At 43.1% G+C, this 18,352-nt stretch overlaps 1 protein-coding gene across 2 annotated transcripts in view; it reads left to right on the top strand.

Moving 5' to 3' along the window:
- The first annotated feature begins 211 nt into the window (after nucleotides 1-211).
- The window catches only part of LOC119257467 (protein mono-ADP-ribosyltransferase PARP14-like), a 38,399-nt gene continuing 20,258 nt past the window's right edge, over nucleotides 212-18,352 (top strand). For both annotated transcript variants that reach the window (XM_054700518.1, XM_054700517.1), the window contains exons 1-6: nucleotides 212-444; nucleotides 3,339-3,472; nucleotides 4,209-4,242; nucleotides 9,773-10,015; nucleotides 12,468-12,704; nucleotides 15,170-17,424. In XM_054700518.1, coding sequence (XP_054556493.1) covers nucleotides 258-444; nucleotides 3,339-3,472; nucleotides 4,209-4,242; nucleotides 9,773-10,015; nucleotides 12,468-12,704; nucleotides 15,170-17,424 — 3,090 coding nt within the window. In that variant the 5' untranslated portion in view covers nucleotides 212-257. The remainder of the gene's footprint in view (nucleotides 445-3,338; nucleotides 3,473-4,208; nucleotides 4,243-9,772; nucleotides 10,016-12,467; nucleotides 12,705-15,169; nucleotides 17,425-18,352) is intronic.

Here is an 18,352-nt window from a genome sequence, read left to right as displayed (position 1 = left end):
AAGCTGTTGACTGCAGCTGGTGTCCTGGGTGAGTAGCAGAGACCCTGGACACAGTTGGGGAGGTCAGAAGCCTCAAGTGGTGGTGGCAGCCACTGCCGCGGGGCAGAGATGCAGGCGAAGACTGGGGGCCGCTATTTAGAGCCAAAAGCAGAAACTAAAGGCAGGGAGTTTTCAAAGAAACGAAAGCGAAAGAAGCATCAAGACCCAGAGCTGAAGATGGCTACAGCCGAAAGAGGCATCAAGACCCAGAGCTGAAGATGGCTACAGCCGGCTCCTTTCCTCTGCTGGTAGAAGGCTCTTGGGGCCCGGATCCCCCGAAGAACTTGAGCACCAAGTTGCAGCTGTACTTCCAGAGCTCGAAGAGGTCGGGAGGCGGGGAATGCGAGATCCGCCGGGAACCCGGGAGCCCTCCCCGCTTCACGGTGCTCTTCTTCCCGGACGACGGTAAAGGGCTCCAGGGATGAGCAAAAGAGGGATCAACCGGGTTCCTCCTCTAGGGGAAATTTGGGGTTGGCACTGGGACTAGGCTGTGGCTGTGGCTGGGAATCCCTCCACAGACTTAGGAGTCCGAATGTGGAGTAGGTCGCGGGAGATTTCCCCAGCGTTTGAGTCCCGCTTTTAGGAGCTCCAGGGCTGCCTGGAAGTGGCAGCAGCTTCTGCACCACGTGGTAGAACAGAAAGGAGCTGACTGAAAGCTGAGTACCCACCTCATTTTACGAGATGGTGTTCTAAATAAACACCCACCTCATTTTACATTGATGGTATAGTGTGTAGGAAACAAGGTTTCGGTTCCATTGCAATTTTAGAACTCCAAAGGTTTATGGGAGCCTTAAGGGAAGAGAAAGTTCCAGGAAATCACATGAAAACTGACTCCTTGGAGGTGAATTCAGTTCGGGGTGGGCAAGGTTTCAGGGAGGGCCCTTCAGACAGAAGAGCGCTGCATGAGCAAGTGCAGGAAGCGAGCAAGTGCAGGAAGCGTGAGGTTTTCTCAGGGAAGCAGGGGGTCTGTGAGCCCACAGTGTGGTTGAATAATCAGTCCTCTGCTTGTCCCTGTGCACCTGCTGGCAGGGTCTGCAAACTGGAGGGCAAGAATGAGTGGAGTCTGGGAAAAGGTGTCAGATGTCAGAGGGCAGTTATATATATTTTAAAATCTCAGACCTTCTGTTGTTAAACCTCCCTTTTGTGAAAAGGTATAGAGGAAATCAAAGCTAAGAGATAGTTTGAGATGATAGAGGGTCCTGTATGGACAGGGTAAGGACCATGAATTTTCTTTGCCCCAGAGGGAGGCGCCCATAGGCAGGGATTTATACAAGGCTGGTGCTGCTCTCCTGTCACAGGATTTGAGAAGCAGGGCCCAGAAGAGAGACAAAGAGGCTTCCAAGGCCCTAAGAACAGTAGCAGTGGTCCAGGCAGGGATCAAAAAGGACACCATCCTCCATGCCAGAACGGGCACAAGTCCACAGCATGACATGACTTTATTTCTATGATTCACTTAATGAAAAGGAGCCCCATAGCACTTGTCTGTAGAAACACATGTTAAAAACAGGAACAAAGAGGTAGTTGAAATATTTTTAACTGCAGTTCACTGAATTTCTGAAAAGTTGTGTATAAATTGAAATCCTGTTCAAATGTGTACATTTATCACCCTTTTCGCTTTCATTTTCCTCCTGACTGTTGTCAGATGGGGCAAGAGAACCCAGCTTTTCTTTAAATAAAATGCAGCGGAGGTGCTGGCTGCAGAAGCAGACTGTCCACTTGGGTAAGGAGACTGGTAGCAGAGTTTCATCTCTTTTTCCTCCCAGATTCACCAACTCCTCACTGGGGATCACGTACAGAGACACCATCTACTCTCTGGAAATAGGGCTGCCCAGATGTATTATACTCAGTCTCAGAACAGGCTGGCACATTCAGATGCCTGGAGAGGACTCTAAAGTCTAGAGAATCATAAAAGGAATGTAGCACAGAGTTCATGACTCAAGACAACTGGGCTTAAAAAACAATACTGTTAGTCGGTTACTAACAGACGAATGTCTTCCTCAGCCTTAGCGCTCTTCCTCAGGCAGTAGGTCAGGAGGCTGTTTCAATAAACACCACCTCAGCTTGCTCATTGGCTTTGGGGTCTTATCTAGCCCTCAGTCTTCATTCTAACTTAGGACAGCTCCTCAGAAGTCCAAGGTGAAGCAACCACTCGCTCATGAAGAGTGAAACAGGAGTCTGGCATTTTTTCTCATATTGTTTCTGGGCCAGCTTCTGAGTTGGCATCCGGCTGGTGAAGGCTTCCCTTCTTCCACCCCTTTGTGGATAGTTGAGATGAGAAAACTGTTCAAGGCCCTCTTGAAAGATTCGTGTGTACGTCTTTGGCCCCATCAGGTCACCATTTCACAATATAATCTGGTGACCTCACACTCAGGGCAGAGCTGCACCCGTGAATCACAAGGGCACCCTCACTGGCTCCCTTCACCCTGACCTCCTTAGCCGCCTGACTATGCTGGTCTCACTTCTGTTTCCACACTCACCTGCTCCCTCTTTCCACTGTCTGAGACACACTGATTTCCCTTTCTTCTCTCTCTGACTTTCACTCGCATCTCTCTTGTGGGTGTAACAGAATAGGTCAGAAATACCTCCTTACGTGAGGGAACAAATTCTAGAGAAGTTTTGATCTTTTCTCAGTGTCACTCAGCAAGTTCATGGCAGAGTTGGAATTCAGATGCAGGCTTTTGTACTCTCCTATCCACTGGTCAGTTTGTTCGCTGCAGCCCAGATGTGCTCATTCTTTTTTCCTTTCGTGAAATCCCCCCCCATCTCTTCTTTTCTACTCCTTTTACTCTCAGATGTGAGTCCCTTACTATCACAGGTGACTGACACAACTCTAGGCTGTTAAACATTGTACCCCGACACTTTCCCAAATTGTGGCCTCCATCACCGTGTCCCAACCCCAATCTACTGGCTCAGCATGAGAAATACTTAGTTCTTCACTGTAGAATAAATACTGCTACCTTTCTGGGTACCTAATAACCTCAGGTAATGTACTAAGTTCTTTATTATATTTCTGCACTGAACACACATGCAAAACAATCTTCATTAACTACTTACAATTAGACAGGAAGACAGACTTTGTATTTTTATTAAGAAAGATGCTCACAATTAAAAATGATAACTATAAAGATGGAATTGAAATCTGTGTCTGCTTGCTAAATATTTCTCTTTCTGCTACACAAGCCCTCTCTTGGAAAATGACCGAGCCATTGATTTATGATGATGAAACCCATGGAAATCATGGGATAATTTTATGAATGAAGATTGCTTGACCACTGGCTTTTAAATTTTTTAAATTTCAGTTCGGCAGAGAGTCCTGGAGAGAGACAACCATGAGTTAGTATGGCCTGGACAAGGAACATTCAAGTTAACTGTCAAGTTGCCCACAGCCCCAGATGAAGTCCAAAATGTCCTTGAAGAGGAAATTCCAAGGAAGGTAAATAAAAGCGTAGGGTGTTCTCATAAGGTATGTGGAAGGGGATTGCAATGAGAAAAGTACTGTGAAATGAGAAGTATAAATAAAACTGGGGAGAGAAAAGTAACTTACAAAATAGAGGGGGTGAGAGTGGTGAAGAATAGCATGGAATAATGAAGGAGGGGGCACTTTTTGTTTGATTTCTGACACTTCTAGAAAAGTCAGGTTTTGGAGGTTGCAATACTGTTGGTTGAGATGTAAAATTTGGGGTCTGTTTGTCCTGGGTGCTTTATAACCTGGAACTTAGTTACTTTGTTTTGTTTTGACATTGTTTTGAGGGGACGGTGACTCATACTGCATGTCCTGAGTATTTCCTCAGCTGTAATGGTGTCCCCATGTGGGGTGAGGATGAAACTGGACGGCTTCTGTCATGCAGGAGGCGCAGTGCTTGCTCACAGTGACCACTCAGGGAATGTTAAGTGCAGAAACGAGCATGAGCTAAACTGTTACTCTGATCTAGATCTTACGTCATACGCCAATGCTGGTTCACTGGGATTTCTGTTATTTGTGACTTGTTTGTACCAGTTGTGCTGACTAAGCAGATGAGCCAATTGCCTGAGGTGCCCCAGCATCGTCACCGCAGCCTCTCATTGTCTTCTCTCTAAGCCCTACGTCTCCAGCTGCTCCCAGAGGTACTTTGTCAATGTAAAGAAATGATTGCTAATTCATTCATGCTACTTTATTGTTTGGGTTTCAGGAATCCAAGACCAAAGTCCACATTCGAGAACCAGGTAATCTCTGATTATTCTTTTTTTTAAGATTTATTTATTTTTATACAAGAGCTGGGGTGCAGGTCAGAGACATGGGAAGGTGAGAGGATTCACCAGAGACAGAGTGGGGAGCAGAACAGACAGATGACCGAAATACACTGCTGAGGGGAGCAGCTGCGAGATAGGAGAGGTCTGCTACGCTATTTGGGAATCTCGCTGGCCGGCTGGGAATTGGACCAGTGCTGCAAAGGCTGCGGACAGCTTCACAGTGCTGCACTCAACCCACTGAGCCACCGGGGAGGCCCTGATTATTCTTTTGATTTCAGTGGAGTCTGTTGTGATTTCTCCTCTTTCATTTATAATCCTATTTATATGTGTTTTCCCCCATTTTTTCTTTGTGAGCCTGGTTAGAGGTTTGTCTATTTTGTTTATTTTTTCAAAGAACCAACTTTTGGTTTTATTGATCTTTTGGATTGTTTTTCTAATTTCTATTTCATTTATTTCTGCTTTGATTATTATAATTGCCTTTTTTCTACTGGCTTTAGGAGGTTTTGTTGTTCTTTTTCTAGTTCTTTGAGATGTGAAATTAAGTTTATTTGATTTCTTTCTTGTTTCTTGATGTGAGCCTGCATTGCTATATATTTTCCTCTTACTGCTTTTGCTGCATCCCATGCATTCTGGAAATTGGTGTCCTCCTTGTCGTTTAACTCAAAATATTTTTTTAAGTTCTTCTTTGATCTCCTCATTAGTCCAGTGGTCTTCCAGTAGTGTGAATTTTTATCTCCATGAAGTGGGAGGGTTCCTTGTTTTCTTTTCATGATTTATTTCTAGTTTGATGCCTTTATGATCAGAGAAGGTAGTTGGAATGATTTTGATCTTCATGTACCTGTTGATGTTTGTCTCGTGGCCCAGTATGTGATCGATTCTGGAGAATGATCCATACATGCTTGAGAAAAATATGTACTTATATTTTTTTGGGTGCAGTGCCCTATAGATATCTGTTAGGCCCATGAGTACTATGTCTTTATTTAGGGCTCTAGTGTCTTTGTTTATTTTTTCTCGTTGATCTGTCCATTGGTGAGAGAGAGGTGTTGAAGTCTCCCACTATATATGTATTTTCTTTAATGTCAGTTTTCAGAGCTGATAATAATTGTCAAATATATTTTGGTGCTCCTTCACTTGGTGAGTATATGTTGATGAGTGTTATATCTTCCTGATGTATTGTCCCCTTGATCATAATGTCCGTCTATGTAGTGTCCGTCTATGTCTCTTTTTACATTTTTTATTTTTTAAAATGATTTATTTATTTATACAAGAGCTGAGGTACAGGTCAGAGGCGTGGGAGGGTAAGAGGATTCACCAGAGACAGAGCAGGGAGCAGAACAGGCAGATGGATGGAAAGCAGTACTGAGGGGAACAGCGGGCAAGACAGGAGAGGTCTGCCGCACCGTGTGGGTATCTCCCTGGCTGGCTGGGAATTGAACCGTGCTGTAGAGGCTGTGGACAACTTCACAGCTATGCGCCCAACCCACTACACCACCAGGGAGGCCCTCTTTTTACCTTTTTTAATTTGAAGTCTATTTCATCTGATATAAGTGTAGCTGTTCCTGCCTTCTTTTTTGGTCCATGTGCTTGTAGAATTGTTTTACAACCTTTTACATACAGTCTATGTTTATCTTTTGTAGTTAAATGTGTTTCCTGGAGACAGCAGAAGGTTAACCTGATTGGTTTTCCTTTATAAGTTATCTGTTCCTTCCCTTGCCAGTTTCATTACTTTTTTCCTTGTCTGGACTCTTGCAAGCTTTACTAGTATGTGCCTTGCTGTAGTTTTCTTTTCATTGTGGTATGTGGGTGCTCATCTTGCTTCTTGTATGTCTATATTCATCTCCTTTTTCATGCTTGGGAAAGTTTTCTTCAATTATCTCCTTAAATAATTTCTCAGATACTTTGTCTCTCTCCTCACCTTCCAGATGCCTGTAACTTATATTTCCTCTCTTCATGGAGTCTGATAATTGTCTAAGTGTATCCTCATTCTTCTTCCTTTGCACTTCTCTCTCCTTTTCCCTTTTGGTTCTTTTTATTTCTGTATCTTCGAGAGTACTAATCCCTTCTTCCATTTCATTGATTCTGTTTTCATTGCTTTTCTTTATCTCAGAGTTCTTTATCTCCTCCAGTAATCTTTTAATCTGCATTTCTTTTATTTCCTTTCTTAAGGTCTCATTTTCATTCTTCAGTTCATTGATTATTTGTTCATATCATTTTTTCCTTTTCATTTTCTTTATGCTTTTTTTTTATCATGATGATTATTAATTCTCTGGTTATTAATTCTCTATCTTCCATGTCATTGTTGAGATCTGGTGACTGTTTTTCTTTTTTGGTGTGTCCTCCTGTGGGCTTGCTTGGTTATTCATATTTTTCCTTCTCCCTGCTGTTTGCTTTCTAATTACTTCTATGCATTGGGATGTTGTGCCACTGGTATTGGCAGGCATCTCTTTGGAGTGTACTTTCAGGGTTGTGGGAAACTGTATACCATTCTGTGTCTCACACTGTTAGGCCAAAACTCCACCACGGTGTTGATGCTCTGACTGTGTTGCTGGGCACTGTCCTTTACAGTTCCCTCCCTCTGTATTTACTCAGTTCCAGCAGGGCATCAGCTAGTTTGTGATTTTGTTCTGGTCACTAGGTGGCGCCAGACACCTGTACTTACTGACCTGTGATTTTTCTCAGTAGTTCTCTGCGAAATGGAGCGAGGGAGGGGAGCACTTCAACACAGGGCTATCGCTCAATCTGGGTGCTGTGTCTGCCCCGTGTTCACCCAGTGCTGTGCCCACAGATATGTGGATACTGCACGCTGAATTCTGTGCTCTAGTTCTTAATTCCAGGGCTCTCGGATAGAAAATGCTGGCTGTCACCCTGTGCAGTGCCCACTGTTATGGCCTGTGCTACACCCCGGATCCCATGCCCAGCTCTCAGTTCCAGAATGGGGTCTTGCTATTTGCCTTGTTCCCTTCTCACCCCTTCTCAGAGCCTGAGGGTGGTTTTGGAATCCCTAGCTTCCAACTATCAGGAAGTTGGTGGTGGTGCCAGAGCTCTTTCCTAGTATCCTTCCAAAAGTGTGCTTTTTGCCTTTGGGTCTCTGGGGAACAGAGCGGTGGTGGTGACATGGAGTGCCTCAATGGTGTGGGGGTGCTGTGTCTGCCCTGTGCCCCGCTGTAGTGAGGAACCCAAGCCCCGAATTTTGTGCCCCAGTTCTTTGTTCTGAAGCCCTCAGATCTGGGATGTGGCTGGTAGCCCAGTTCAGTGCCTGCAGAATGGTGCCTTTTGCAAACCACTACCATGCCTGGGAATCTGGTTTTTGATTACCCAGTGAGGGTATTCACCTCAGTGACAGCTCCCATGTATCTCCCCTCAATTCTAGGTCACAGGTGCAGGGACCTGGGCAGCCGCAATTCCCGTATACTTTTTGAGCTCTTCCCTTCGGCACAAGTTTACTGGCTGGCCCTTGGCTATTTGCAGGTCTCTCTGCGGAGTCCTTATCTTCTTCTAATGGTGCCAAGATTGCAATTACCTGGTGCCATTCACTCACCTCCATGGCAATTCCCACACGGTTCTCCACAATTCTGGGTCATGGGGTGGGGTGCTGCAGTAGGTATTTTCCATTCATTGACCCACTTGATCTCTCAGCTTTGCTTTTCTTTAAGAGGGCACAGTGGTGGCCAGCCCTCTCTTCCTGATTTTACAAAGCAGGCTTGCTCAGTTGAGCAATGCCTGGAGGTTGCATCAACTATGTTCTCTCTGCCACTCATACAGAGGGCAAACCTGGAGTTGCCCCTTGAGTTCTTAGGGGTCTAGTGAGAAGGTTGGGAACAGATTGCTATGTGTGAATAGACACCTAGCAATGGAAAGGCAGACAAAAAGCTACATGGAAGGTAGATGAACCAACCTTTAGAACCCACTTGTATGCAACTGGCCATCGAGAAACAAGGACATGACATGCTGGTGCCCTGTGTGGCAAAATCAGTTTCTGAGCACAGAGTACAGAAGACTCTGTCCTCTGCAGCCACAATAAGAAAGTGTGTGTCCCTTGTGGACAGAAACTTCTGAGAAGGATGAAGGTATAGTGTACAGCCCTCCAGACCAGCAGTAACTGTTCTTGCTGCATTTGCTATAAGAAAAAGTCAACAACCTAGTGGCTTTGCGGACTCTGCTGCCTAATTAGTGTCTGGGTGGTGCCACCTCACATTTATTTAGAAGTGATTAATTTTCCTTGCAAAGCATGCTGTTAAAAAGGGGAGGAAAGAATGAACTGTGCTGGAATGGAGAAAAAGTGAAGAATATATTTAATCTTCAGGAAATGGAATTCCAAAAAACTGTAAACATCTTCCTCTAAAATCAAAATTTTCTTGGGCCTCCCCGGTGGCGCAGCGGTTGAGCGCTGGGTTGCGAAGCTGCCCGCAGCCTCTGCAGCACCAGTTTCATCCCCGGCTGCTCCCTGGCCACCAGAGGAGGGTCCCACATGGCGCACAGACCTCTCCTGCCGCCCGCTGCTCCCCTCAGCAGTGTACTTCGGTCCTTCTGCCTGTTCTGCTCCACGCTCTGGCTCTGGTGAATTCTCTCACCCTCCCGTGCTTCTGACTGTACCCAGTGCTTGTAAAAATAAATAAAAATAAATCTTTCAAAAAAAATAAGTAAATAAAAACTACCTTTAAAAAAATAAATAAAATAAAATCAAAATTTTCTTGAGATCACATATAGACTTTTGCAACTTTCTTTTTGAAAATGACACTAGCATGAGAGTTGATTTTATTTGGCAAAATAGCTAGATAGGGGTGTAACTCACATAGATATACTATTAAATGACAGAACCTAATATGCAGAGTTTTCTTAAAGCTCATGATTCTTATGAAATCATGAAAGAAATTTTTGTCTCCTTAAAGGAATTCCTGTCTTTCATTCTTCACATATAGGCCCAATTCACGCAGCTCCCAATGTTCGTTGTGACCCCCTAAATATGGTTTTCTTGAAAGTTGCCTTGTGTGCTGTGCCCTCAACCTCAATTTTAGACCCAAAAGTGGTTTTGTATTTGTATGTTTGTATCGGTGTCATTCCCATGTCCAGAATTTAATCAAGTCTGTGTTTCTTAGCTTTTCCTAGAGTTTATTCTAACTCTGTTTTAACTGCTTTGTTAGCACTGTCTCATTTTGCTTAAAACCTTAAATGTATTCTCAGAACCACCATTCAGCCCCACAACAATGGGCTTCTCATTGTGCTGGAAATTTCAGAACCATTTACGAACCTGTTTAAATTGACCCAGTTCCAGTGATAGCAACCGGATAGGAAGTTGGGTGGTCTCAAACAAGATACTTTAGTTGTCCCCTTTCAGAGAAGAAGAGGAGGTCCTCTGTTTAAAGTTTTTCCACACTAAATCCTGAAAATTGCCCTATGGTTAGCCAAGAGATTGAAAATGAAAGAAGAAATATCTTATGATAATTTACTTTGTTAAAACCAATAAATATAACATTTTGTACCTCATCTGTCTCCCTAAAATCAGATGTGTCCGAAGAACCAGATACAAAACCCTCTCTCAATAGAAGATCAGAAGAAATGGAAGATATTGGAGCAGAAAGTGAAATCATTTCTTCTTTGGTTGCACTTGAAAATCTCCAGGAAAATGTGACTGATTCGATGTTAATCTTGTTAGTGGAGAACACGAGTGGTTTGTCCAATGATGACTTTGAAGTGGAAATAATTCGCGATTTTGATGTTGCTGTAGTTACCTTTCGAAAATACATAGGTAAGATTGAGTGATGCTTCATTTGCTTGCAGTCTTCCTTGTGCACACTGAGATTTGGGACACTCATTGAGGGAATGTCTCTGAAGGTGTGATTCTTTCAGTAGCTTGTAAGAGAAGTCTGCTTTTTTATTTTGAAAGAGAAGCAAATTTTTTTTGAAACCAAAATCTGCTATTTTTTTAAAAGATTTATTTATTTATTTATTTATTTATTCATTCATTCATTCATTCATTCAAGCACTGGGTACAGTCAGAAGTGAGGGAGGGTGAGAGAATTCACCAGAGCCAGAACGGAGAGTAGAGCAGGCAGAAGGACCGAATGAAGTACACTGCTGAGGGGAGCAGCGGGCGGCAGGAGAGGTCTGCGCACCATGTGGGACCCTCCTCTGGTGGCCGGGGAGCAGCCAGGGATGAAACTGGCGCTGCAGAGGCTGTGGGCAGCTTCGCAACCCAGCGCTCAACCGCTGCGCCACCGGGGAGGCCCTAAAATCTGCTATGTTTAATAGATTGAACTATTAGATAGAACTAGAGGCACTAATAAGTGGAAGGACTGGACTTAAACCCAGGGACCCCCTGCCTGAGCTGGGTCATGGTCATGCGTGTGCAGAGATGAGTAAGAGCTTGGAATACAGAAAACGAGTGCTCTTAAGGTCACTGTCTGGAGTCTGTGGACAGTCCTTGAGATTGGAAGAGCTGTCTCCAGAAAGACAAGGTCATGTTCCGGTTCCAAGTCTCAAGTCCCAAGGCCATGGCAGTGGACTGGTTAGTGAAGGGCACAATCATAGAATAAAAATGCTAATTCTGCCATTTAACTAATATCTGAGACTGTGCTTTACTTTCCTCATTTGTAAAATGGGGGTAATAATACTTACCTAGTCCAGTTTCTGTGTGAATTAAATGAGGTGGTTTGAAAGTTCTTCACCTAGTACCTGAGACATACTAAGGATTCAAGAAAGGGAGCTATTCCTATTTCAAATTTATGATTATTTGTTAATATTTGGACCTGCTTTTGTTCTTTAATCAAAAATCGTGAGCACTTCTTGTGTGCCAGACACTTGTCTAGGTGCTGAGGGTACAGAGATGATAAATTCCTGTTCCTGAGGAGCTCACATGTAAGGTGCAGGAGGAGCTGCTTCCCTTAGCAGGGAACAGGCTGTGGAGAGAGGGAGTATGGGGAACCCTATATGGTGGCTTGGGTTAGCCCTGTCTACTCCCTTCTATGACATTTATACTTGCCCAGCACCAATCAGGCCTGAAATATACTGTGTTTCATGCCACTGTTGTGCCCTCTGCCTGCATGTTTCCTCCCCTCATTACTCTTCAATGCCTCTTCGTCCTCCAACAGCCAGGTCACTTACTCTGGGAATCCTTGACAATCCAGTTCCCAGTATTAACCTTCCCACCTCATTTGTTTAGACATTAGGCAATTTGTTTCCTTTTAAGACTTGGTGCCTCCTGGATGGTGAACTTTCAAGGATGTGTGAGACTTACTTGTGTATCTCTGAATGCTAGCAAGCATTGTGCTGTCACACCATGGGCCCACCATCACTATTTACTAATTTGAAAAGAATAGTTGGGCTGAGTCCAGAAGGAGGAATAGAACCAGTATAAACATTAGGAGAAGGTCATGTCAAGCATATAAAATTGTATAAACACAGGCAAAAAAAGAACAGGTTTTCAAGACAGAGTAGTTTTTGTGGCCACATTTAAATTTCAGGGAATACTCACAAGTGTTGACTAAAAATTATTTTGGAGCCAAAGCTAACGGCATGTAAGCCTAAATAGTATAATTCTTGTCTGCAGGAATAATGGGTCACTGAGTGACTTAAGAAAGGAGGGAAATGAGAATATTTGTATTGTAGTGAGACCAATCAGATGGCCATATCAAACAGGGTTGGAGAGGGCTGTGACTGGAGACAGTGTCACAGTTCTGGCAATAATCCAAATAAGACATTGATATGGGCCTTGTTCAGAGAATGGCAGTTTTAGGCATAGAAATGTTCTTAGCAATTAAAACTAGCATCTAAAAAATCAAATGCTTAGCTCCCCCTTTATTTTTATTTTTTATTTTATTTTTGTTTTGTTTTGTTTTTTAAAGATTTATTTATTTATTTATTTATACAAGAACCGGGGTACAGGCCAGATTCGTGGGAGGGTGAGAGGATTCACCAGAGACAGAGCGGGGAACAGAACAGGCAGACTGACCAAATACACTGTTGAGGGGAGCAGTGGGCGAAACAGGAGAGGTCTGCCGCACCATGTGGGACCCTCGCGGGGCGGTGGGGATTGAACCAGCACTGCAGAGGCTGTGGACAGCTTCACAGCGCTGCCCTCAACTGCCTGCGCCACCAGGGGAGACCCCCTTTATTTTTATTAATATTCAGATAATTTCCTTATGTATGCAATAAAATCAGAATTTTCTGATGTATTTATTCATTCATTCATGTATTTGTAGATGTCATAAAGTTTGTTGCTGACTGTGCCAGGATCTCTAAAGTGAAACAACTTAAGCTAACTCCAAGACCTCTGGAAGTCACAAGAACAATCAGGGTGGAAAACCTGCCACCTGGTGTTGATGACTCTGAATTAAAACTTGTATTTGAAAATCCTGATAATGGAGGAGGAAGAGTTGCCAAAGTTGAATGTTTTCCTGAAGAGAGTTCTGCTCTCATTGAATTTTTGGACAGAAAAGGTAAATACCTGGTAATCTGATTTTATAATCCTTATCTGGCATAACCTAAACTATTTTAGCAGATATTAATAGTTATCAGTTGATTACAGTTTATTTTTTAATTCATACATTTCATTGAAAATCCAATTTATAATCTTGTTCATCAGGGATATGACACTTGATGAGTCCAGTGATTCAGACTTTAGAGAATCAATATTAAGTTTGGAAGATGTAAAGAAATTCCCGAGTCTCTACTTACTTATGATGCACCAAAAAACTATACTTTATCCCTTTGCTCCCAACCTCCACTCTCCTCAAAGGTAGCCTCAACTCTATCATCAGATTTCTAGATTTTTTTTAATTTTGTTTAGATTATTTTGTTTGTTTCTTATATCCCACACATGAGTAAAAACATCTGGTATTTGTCTTTGACCTATTAACTTATTTCTCGTATCATAATAGCCTCTTGTTCCACCCACCCATGTTGTCACAAATGGCAAAAGTCACCTTTTTAGTAGCTGAGTAGTATTCCAATATATACTTTGTCTTAATATATTTATTTGTCCTTGGGGACTAAGATTGTTTCCAGAGTTTGACTGTTGTAAACAGTGCTGCAATGAACATAGGAGTACATGTATTCCTTTGAATTTGTGTTTTTATACTCTTTGGGTAGACATCTAGAAGTGGAATTGGTGCGTCATGTGATGAATCTATTTTTAATATTTTGAGAAAACTTCATACTGTTTTCCATAAGGACCATTCTGCATTCCCACCAACAGTTTGTAAGGATTCCTTGCTCCCCCAGCACCTCCCACCACATTCTCATATCCTCACCAACACTTATTGATGCTTGTCTTTTTTTTTTTTTTTAGATTTATTTATTTATTTTTATACAAGAGCTGGGGTATAGACCAGAGGCGCGGGAGGGTGAGAGGATTCACCAGAGACAGAGTGGGGAGCAGAACAGGCAGACGGCTGGAATATACACTGCTGAGGGGAGCAGCGGGCGTGACAGGAGAGGTCTGCCACGCCATGTGGGAATCTCCCTACCTGGCCGGGAATCAAACTGGCACTGTAAAGGCTACCGACAGCTTCGCAGCGCTGCGCTCAACCCGCTGCACCACTGGGAAGGCCTGATGCTGGTTTTTTTGAAACAGGTCATTTCACAGGCGTTAGTGGTATATCATTGAGTTTATATTTGTATTTCCCTGATAATGGTGATGGTAGCATTTTTCCATATGCCTGTTAGCAGTCTGTAGTCTTCATTGGAGATGTGTCATTTCACCTCTTATCCTCATTTTTTGATTGGTTATTTGTTTTCTTTATGGTGAGTTATGTGAATTATTTGTACATCTTGGATATTAGCCCCTTGTCAGATGTATGGTATGCAAATATTTTCTTTCATTCAGGTAGGGTATCTTTTCATTTAAATGATAGATTCTTTTGCCATGCAGAGGCTTTTTACTTGATGTTACCTCAGTATCTGTTTTTGCTTTTGTTTCCCTTACTGTGTAGTCTAGTACCCAAAGACATCCCTGAAGCCAAATTCATGGTGTGTTTAGCCTGTTTTCATCTATGTACTTCATTGTTTCAGGTCATATATTCCTACTTCTAATCCATTTTGGCTTAGTTTTAGTTTGTGGAGTATGTCACTTGTGGATTGTGTTGATAAAAACTTTGGATGTCAAGGGTTATTGTGAGAATTCAATGAATTAAATATATGTAAACTCTTAGAATAGTGTCTGACATTATTCTTGACGATTCTTAGCTATAATAATATTATTATTTATATAATAATTTTTATTATTGTTATGCTCCTCCCCTTAGAGACATTAAGGGAATTTTTTAAAGATTTTATTTTATTTATTTATACAAGCACGGGTACAGTTAGAAGCGCGGGAGGGTGAGAGAATTCACAAGAGGCAGAGAGCAGAGCAGGCAGACTGACGAAATACACTGCTGAGGGGAGTAGCGGGCAGCAGGAGAGGTCTGCGTGCCATGTGGGACCCTCCCAGAGCTCAACCGCTGCCCCACCAGGGAGGCCCGGCATTAGGGGAATTTAAGTCCTGTATGAAGCCTAAAATGAAAGCCTACGGAAGAAGGAAATAATATCATTTGACCTGAGCTTCATGTTGAGCACCAAAATTTTCCTTACCCTGCATAGACATTATCCCCAGGCTTGTGACTAAAGGCATGTCTGTTTCTGAACATGATGGAGATATGTCAGAGAAATGTAAAATAGAATGAACCTAATACAATTCCAACTTAGAGTGACAGCAACTGAAATTATTCCACTAAACAAATAATACCTATAAAGTCCTTGAAGTTTTTATGTGTTCATTTATATTTGAGCATTGTATGGTTCTTAATAATGTAATATAGTAGTCTTACAAACATGAGGATTTATTACTGTAGAGCAGGAAAGTATTATTGTTTACTCTTGAAACATGACACTGAAATACTTACTTTTATTTCTTTCTTTTAAGTGGTCGACACCATCAAAACCAAGAAACTCGAGCTCAACAAAATGCCGCTCTCCGTGTTCCCATACTACTCCTCCTTGGGCACAGCCTTGTACGGAAAGGAGAAGCCTCTGGTCAAGCTTCCAGCACCCTTCAGAGAATCGTTGGACCTTCCCTTGTGGAAGTTCTTGCACAAGAACAATCACCTGATCGAGGAGATGAATGATGAAGTGAGACGCTGTCACTGTGAGTTCACATGGTCTGAACTCAATGGGGAAGTTACCATCCAACCTGCACCCTCCTTACTCAGTCAAGGAAGACAGAGAATCAAGAGCTGGCAGAAAAATGCTTCCACAGCCTTCGCTGGCATCAGGTCTAAATATAAAGTCTCCTCATTTAAAGTGGATCCCTTCGTGTGGGACACCATGAAAAGTGACTTACAAGACAACAGGGTGTTGATTGAGTTTGATACACTGCTGGACATCGTCACTTTGACGGGGAGATCAGAGGATGTACAAAAGATTGAGCCACAACTCACAGAATTAATAGAAAGCACCACGCAAAGAATTAAAAGGGAACAGCAAAGCCTGAAGGAAAAAGTGTCCCTTTCTCCAGGGAGATTTTCTCTCCTGTGCCACAGTGGTGCACTGGAACGTTTCCGCCCAGAAGGCCCAGAGGTGGAGATAGTCTACGATGAACCCTCTCAGCACATGAGCATCAAAGGGCTCCCTGCAGATGTGTATAAGGTGAAGTGTGAAGTCCAGGAGAAGGTGCACGCCATGGCTCAGAAACACGTGCAGGTTCCCCCTGAGGTTTTCCAGTTTTTACAACAGGTAGACTCTACCGAATTCTCTAAGTCTCTTTTTATAGCACAGAAAATTCTTGCAATTTATGAGCTAAAGGATCCAAGTGTTCTCTTAACCAGCTGTTCTCCTGAAGTCCTATTAGAAGCTGAAAAGCTAATGACCAGTGCCTTAAATTATCAGCGCATAGATGTTGAGAACAGACACGTTCTCAATGGCAAGAAATGGAAAGGACTCACTCGCAGCTTGCTCAACAAACGTAATTCCTCCTCAACAACTGTAATAATCAATGAATTAATTTCAGATGTCAATGCTGAGGTCATTGTGGCCGGCTGTGTGAGAGAAGTAAAAGAAATTCATCACTTACTTTTTGACTTTCTGGAAAAACACACAATCATAAAAAGGATGATTGAAATAGAGTCTTCCTTAATTATTGAGTACTTACAGGCAGAAAAGAGGTCATTCTGGCCAAAGATAAGAAAGCCAAACATGCAGATAGAGTTCCATCTTGAGAAAAACCAAAAAGGTCCAAAAGGAATTTCACTAACTGGTCCAAAGATAGACGTCCGGAAGGGAATAGACTTCATCATGCAAGTCCGGGATTCTGTCTGTGTTAAAAGTACCTGCATTAATCACCCAGGAGCCAGACAGTTATTCCAGGAAAAAGAAGAGTTTTATATATGTGAGGCCAAAAGGCTGTTTGGTTGTTTTATTAAACTACAGGAGAACAAAGAAAAGGCAGAAGGGGGCGCTGATGAGCAGAAATGCCTCTGTCGGGTGGACTTGGCCCCTGGAGTCTCCTTGATTGTGCAGCAGGGCGACCTGACTGGGTTCCCCGTGGAAGTGGTGGTGAATGCAGCCAATGAGGAGCTCCAGCACATCGGGGGCCTTGCTGCTGCTCTTTTAGAAGCAGCAGGCCCTGAGCTCCAAGCCGACTGTGACCAGATAGTGAAGAGAAATGGCAAGGTCCTACCTGGCCACGCCACCATCTCAAAGCCAGGAAAGCTCCCATACAGGCACGTGATCCACGCAGTCGGGCCCCACTGGAGGAAAAATGAGGCCCAGAGGTGTGTGTCCCAGTTGAAGACAGCCATGGAAGAAAGTCTTTGTTTGGCTGAAAAACACAAGTGTCAGTCCATCGCCATCCCTGCTATTAGTTCTGAAAACTTTGGCTTCGCCTTACCCCAGTGTGTGGAGACCATCGTTTCTGCTGTCAAGGGGCATTTCCAACATAAGTCAGATGGATGCACCTTGAAAGAAATCTACCTTGTGGATACAGCTGAGAAGACTGTTGAGGCCTTTGCCAGCGCCATGAAAACTCTATTTAAAGATGCCCGGCCCGATGCTGCTTCCCTGCCCAGATTGCCAGCAGCCAGGCAGCCCGACTTGAGAGAAGATCATGGGAATGGACAAGTTCTCTTGTCCCCAGAAGGCCTGAGGGTCTTGTTGGTGAAAGAAGAGGTGCAGAACGCTGTGGTGAGTGACCCCAGGTTGTCTCCCACACTCCCAGGTTGTTTCCACCCCAGTTAGTCACTTCTTAAAGGAAAATGGGCTCAAGGAGAGAATCCATGCCCAGCCCAAGTCCCACCTCAAGACAGGGTCCTTAGAACTTGGCTACTTCCCAAGACATTGACTAATTGCCTTGCCCGTCATTTGTGGGAACTAAATATGTATTCAAGTCACCTGATTTCTCATGAGTGTGAAATACACAACAATACCTCATATTTTTCCAGCTTCTGGACTAATTCAATGACTTTACACTTACATGACACATCTAAGGATAATTTCTGGTTAAGTTTGCAGATAACAGATAAGAATACTTAGAGCATAGGAACTGAACCAGCTGGGGCCCTGAGTGTTGGGGAATAGGAGCACCAGCCCCAGTAAGGAGATGTGATGAGGAGAGAGGAAGTGGATCTGGGAAAGGTGTGGGTATGATGGAGGGAAATTCTGTTAGGTCAACCAGGGGGTGACATGTTTTAAAAACATATTAATAACCTTTTAATATAGGTTCACTAATCAGACAGCAGCCGTGGACTCCCCAGCTGTACTGAATATTACTTCTTTAATTGGGTGATTGTGGATAGTCCTGGGATACCTGGGAAGGCCATTTGCATATCTTCTTTGGAGAACTGTTGCTTTCAAATTGGGTTATCTTTTTATGATTGACTCTTTAAGAGTTCTTTATATGTTCTGGATACATGTTCCTTATCAAATACATATGATTTTTAATGTTTTCTACCATTCTCTGGTGCTACCCTTTTTAATGTTGCTGTTTTAAGATAATTTTTATTTTAGTTTCAACTTTTGAAAGAATTCTTTAAAATTAGATTACCACTTGCATAGAGATAAAATATAATCACAAGACAAGTAGTTCACAGTGATCGTTTTCTCTGTGCCAGAC

The sequence above is a fragment of the Talpa occidentalis genome, unplaced genomic scaffold, assembly GCF_014898055.3.
Source record: "Talpa occidentalis isolate TD23 unplaced genomic scaffold, MPIMG_talOcc4v2.1 talOcc4.4, whole genome shotgun sequence".
Taxonomy (NCBI): Eukaryota; Metazoa; Chordata; class Mammalia; order Eulipotyphla; family Talpidae; genus Talpa; species Talpa occidentalis.
The sequence above is the reverse complement of the archived record's forward strand: the minus strand, read 5'-3'. Positions and strand labels throughout refer to the sequence as shown.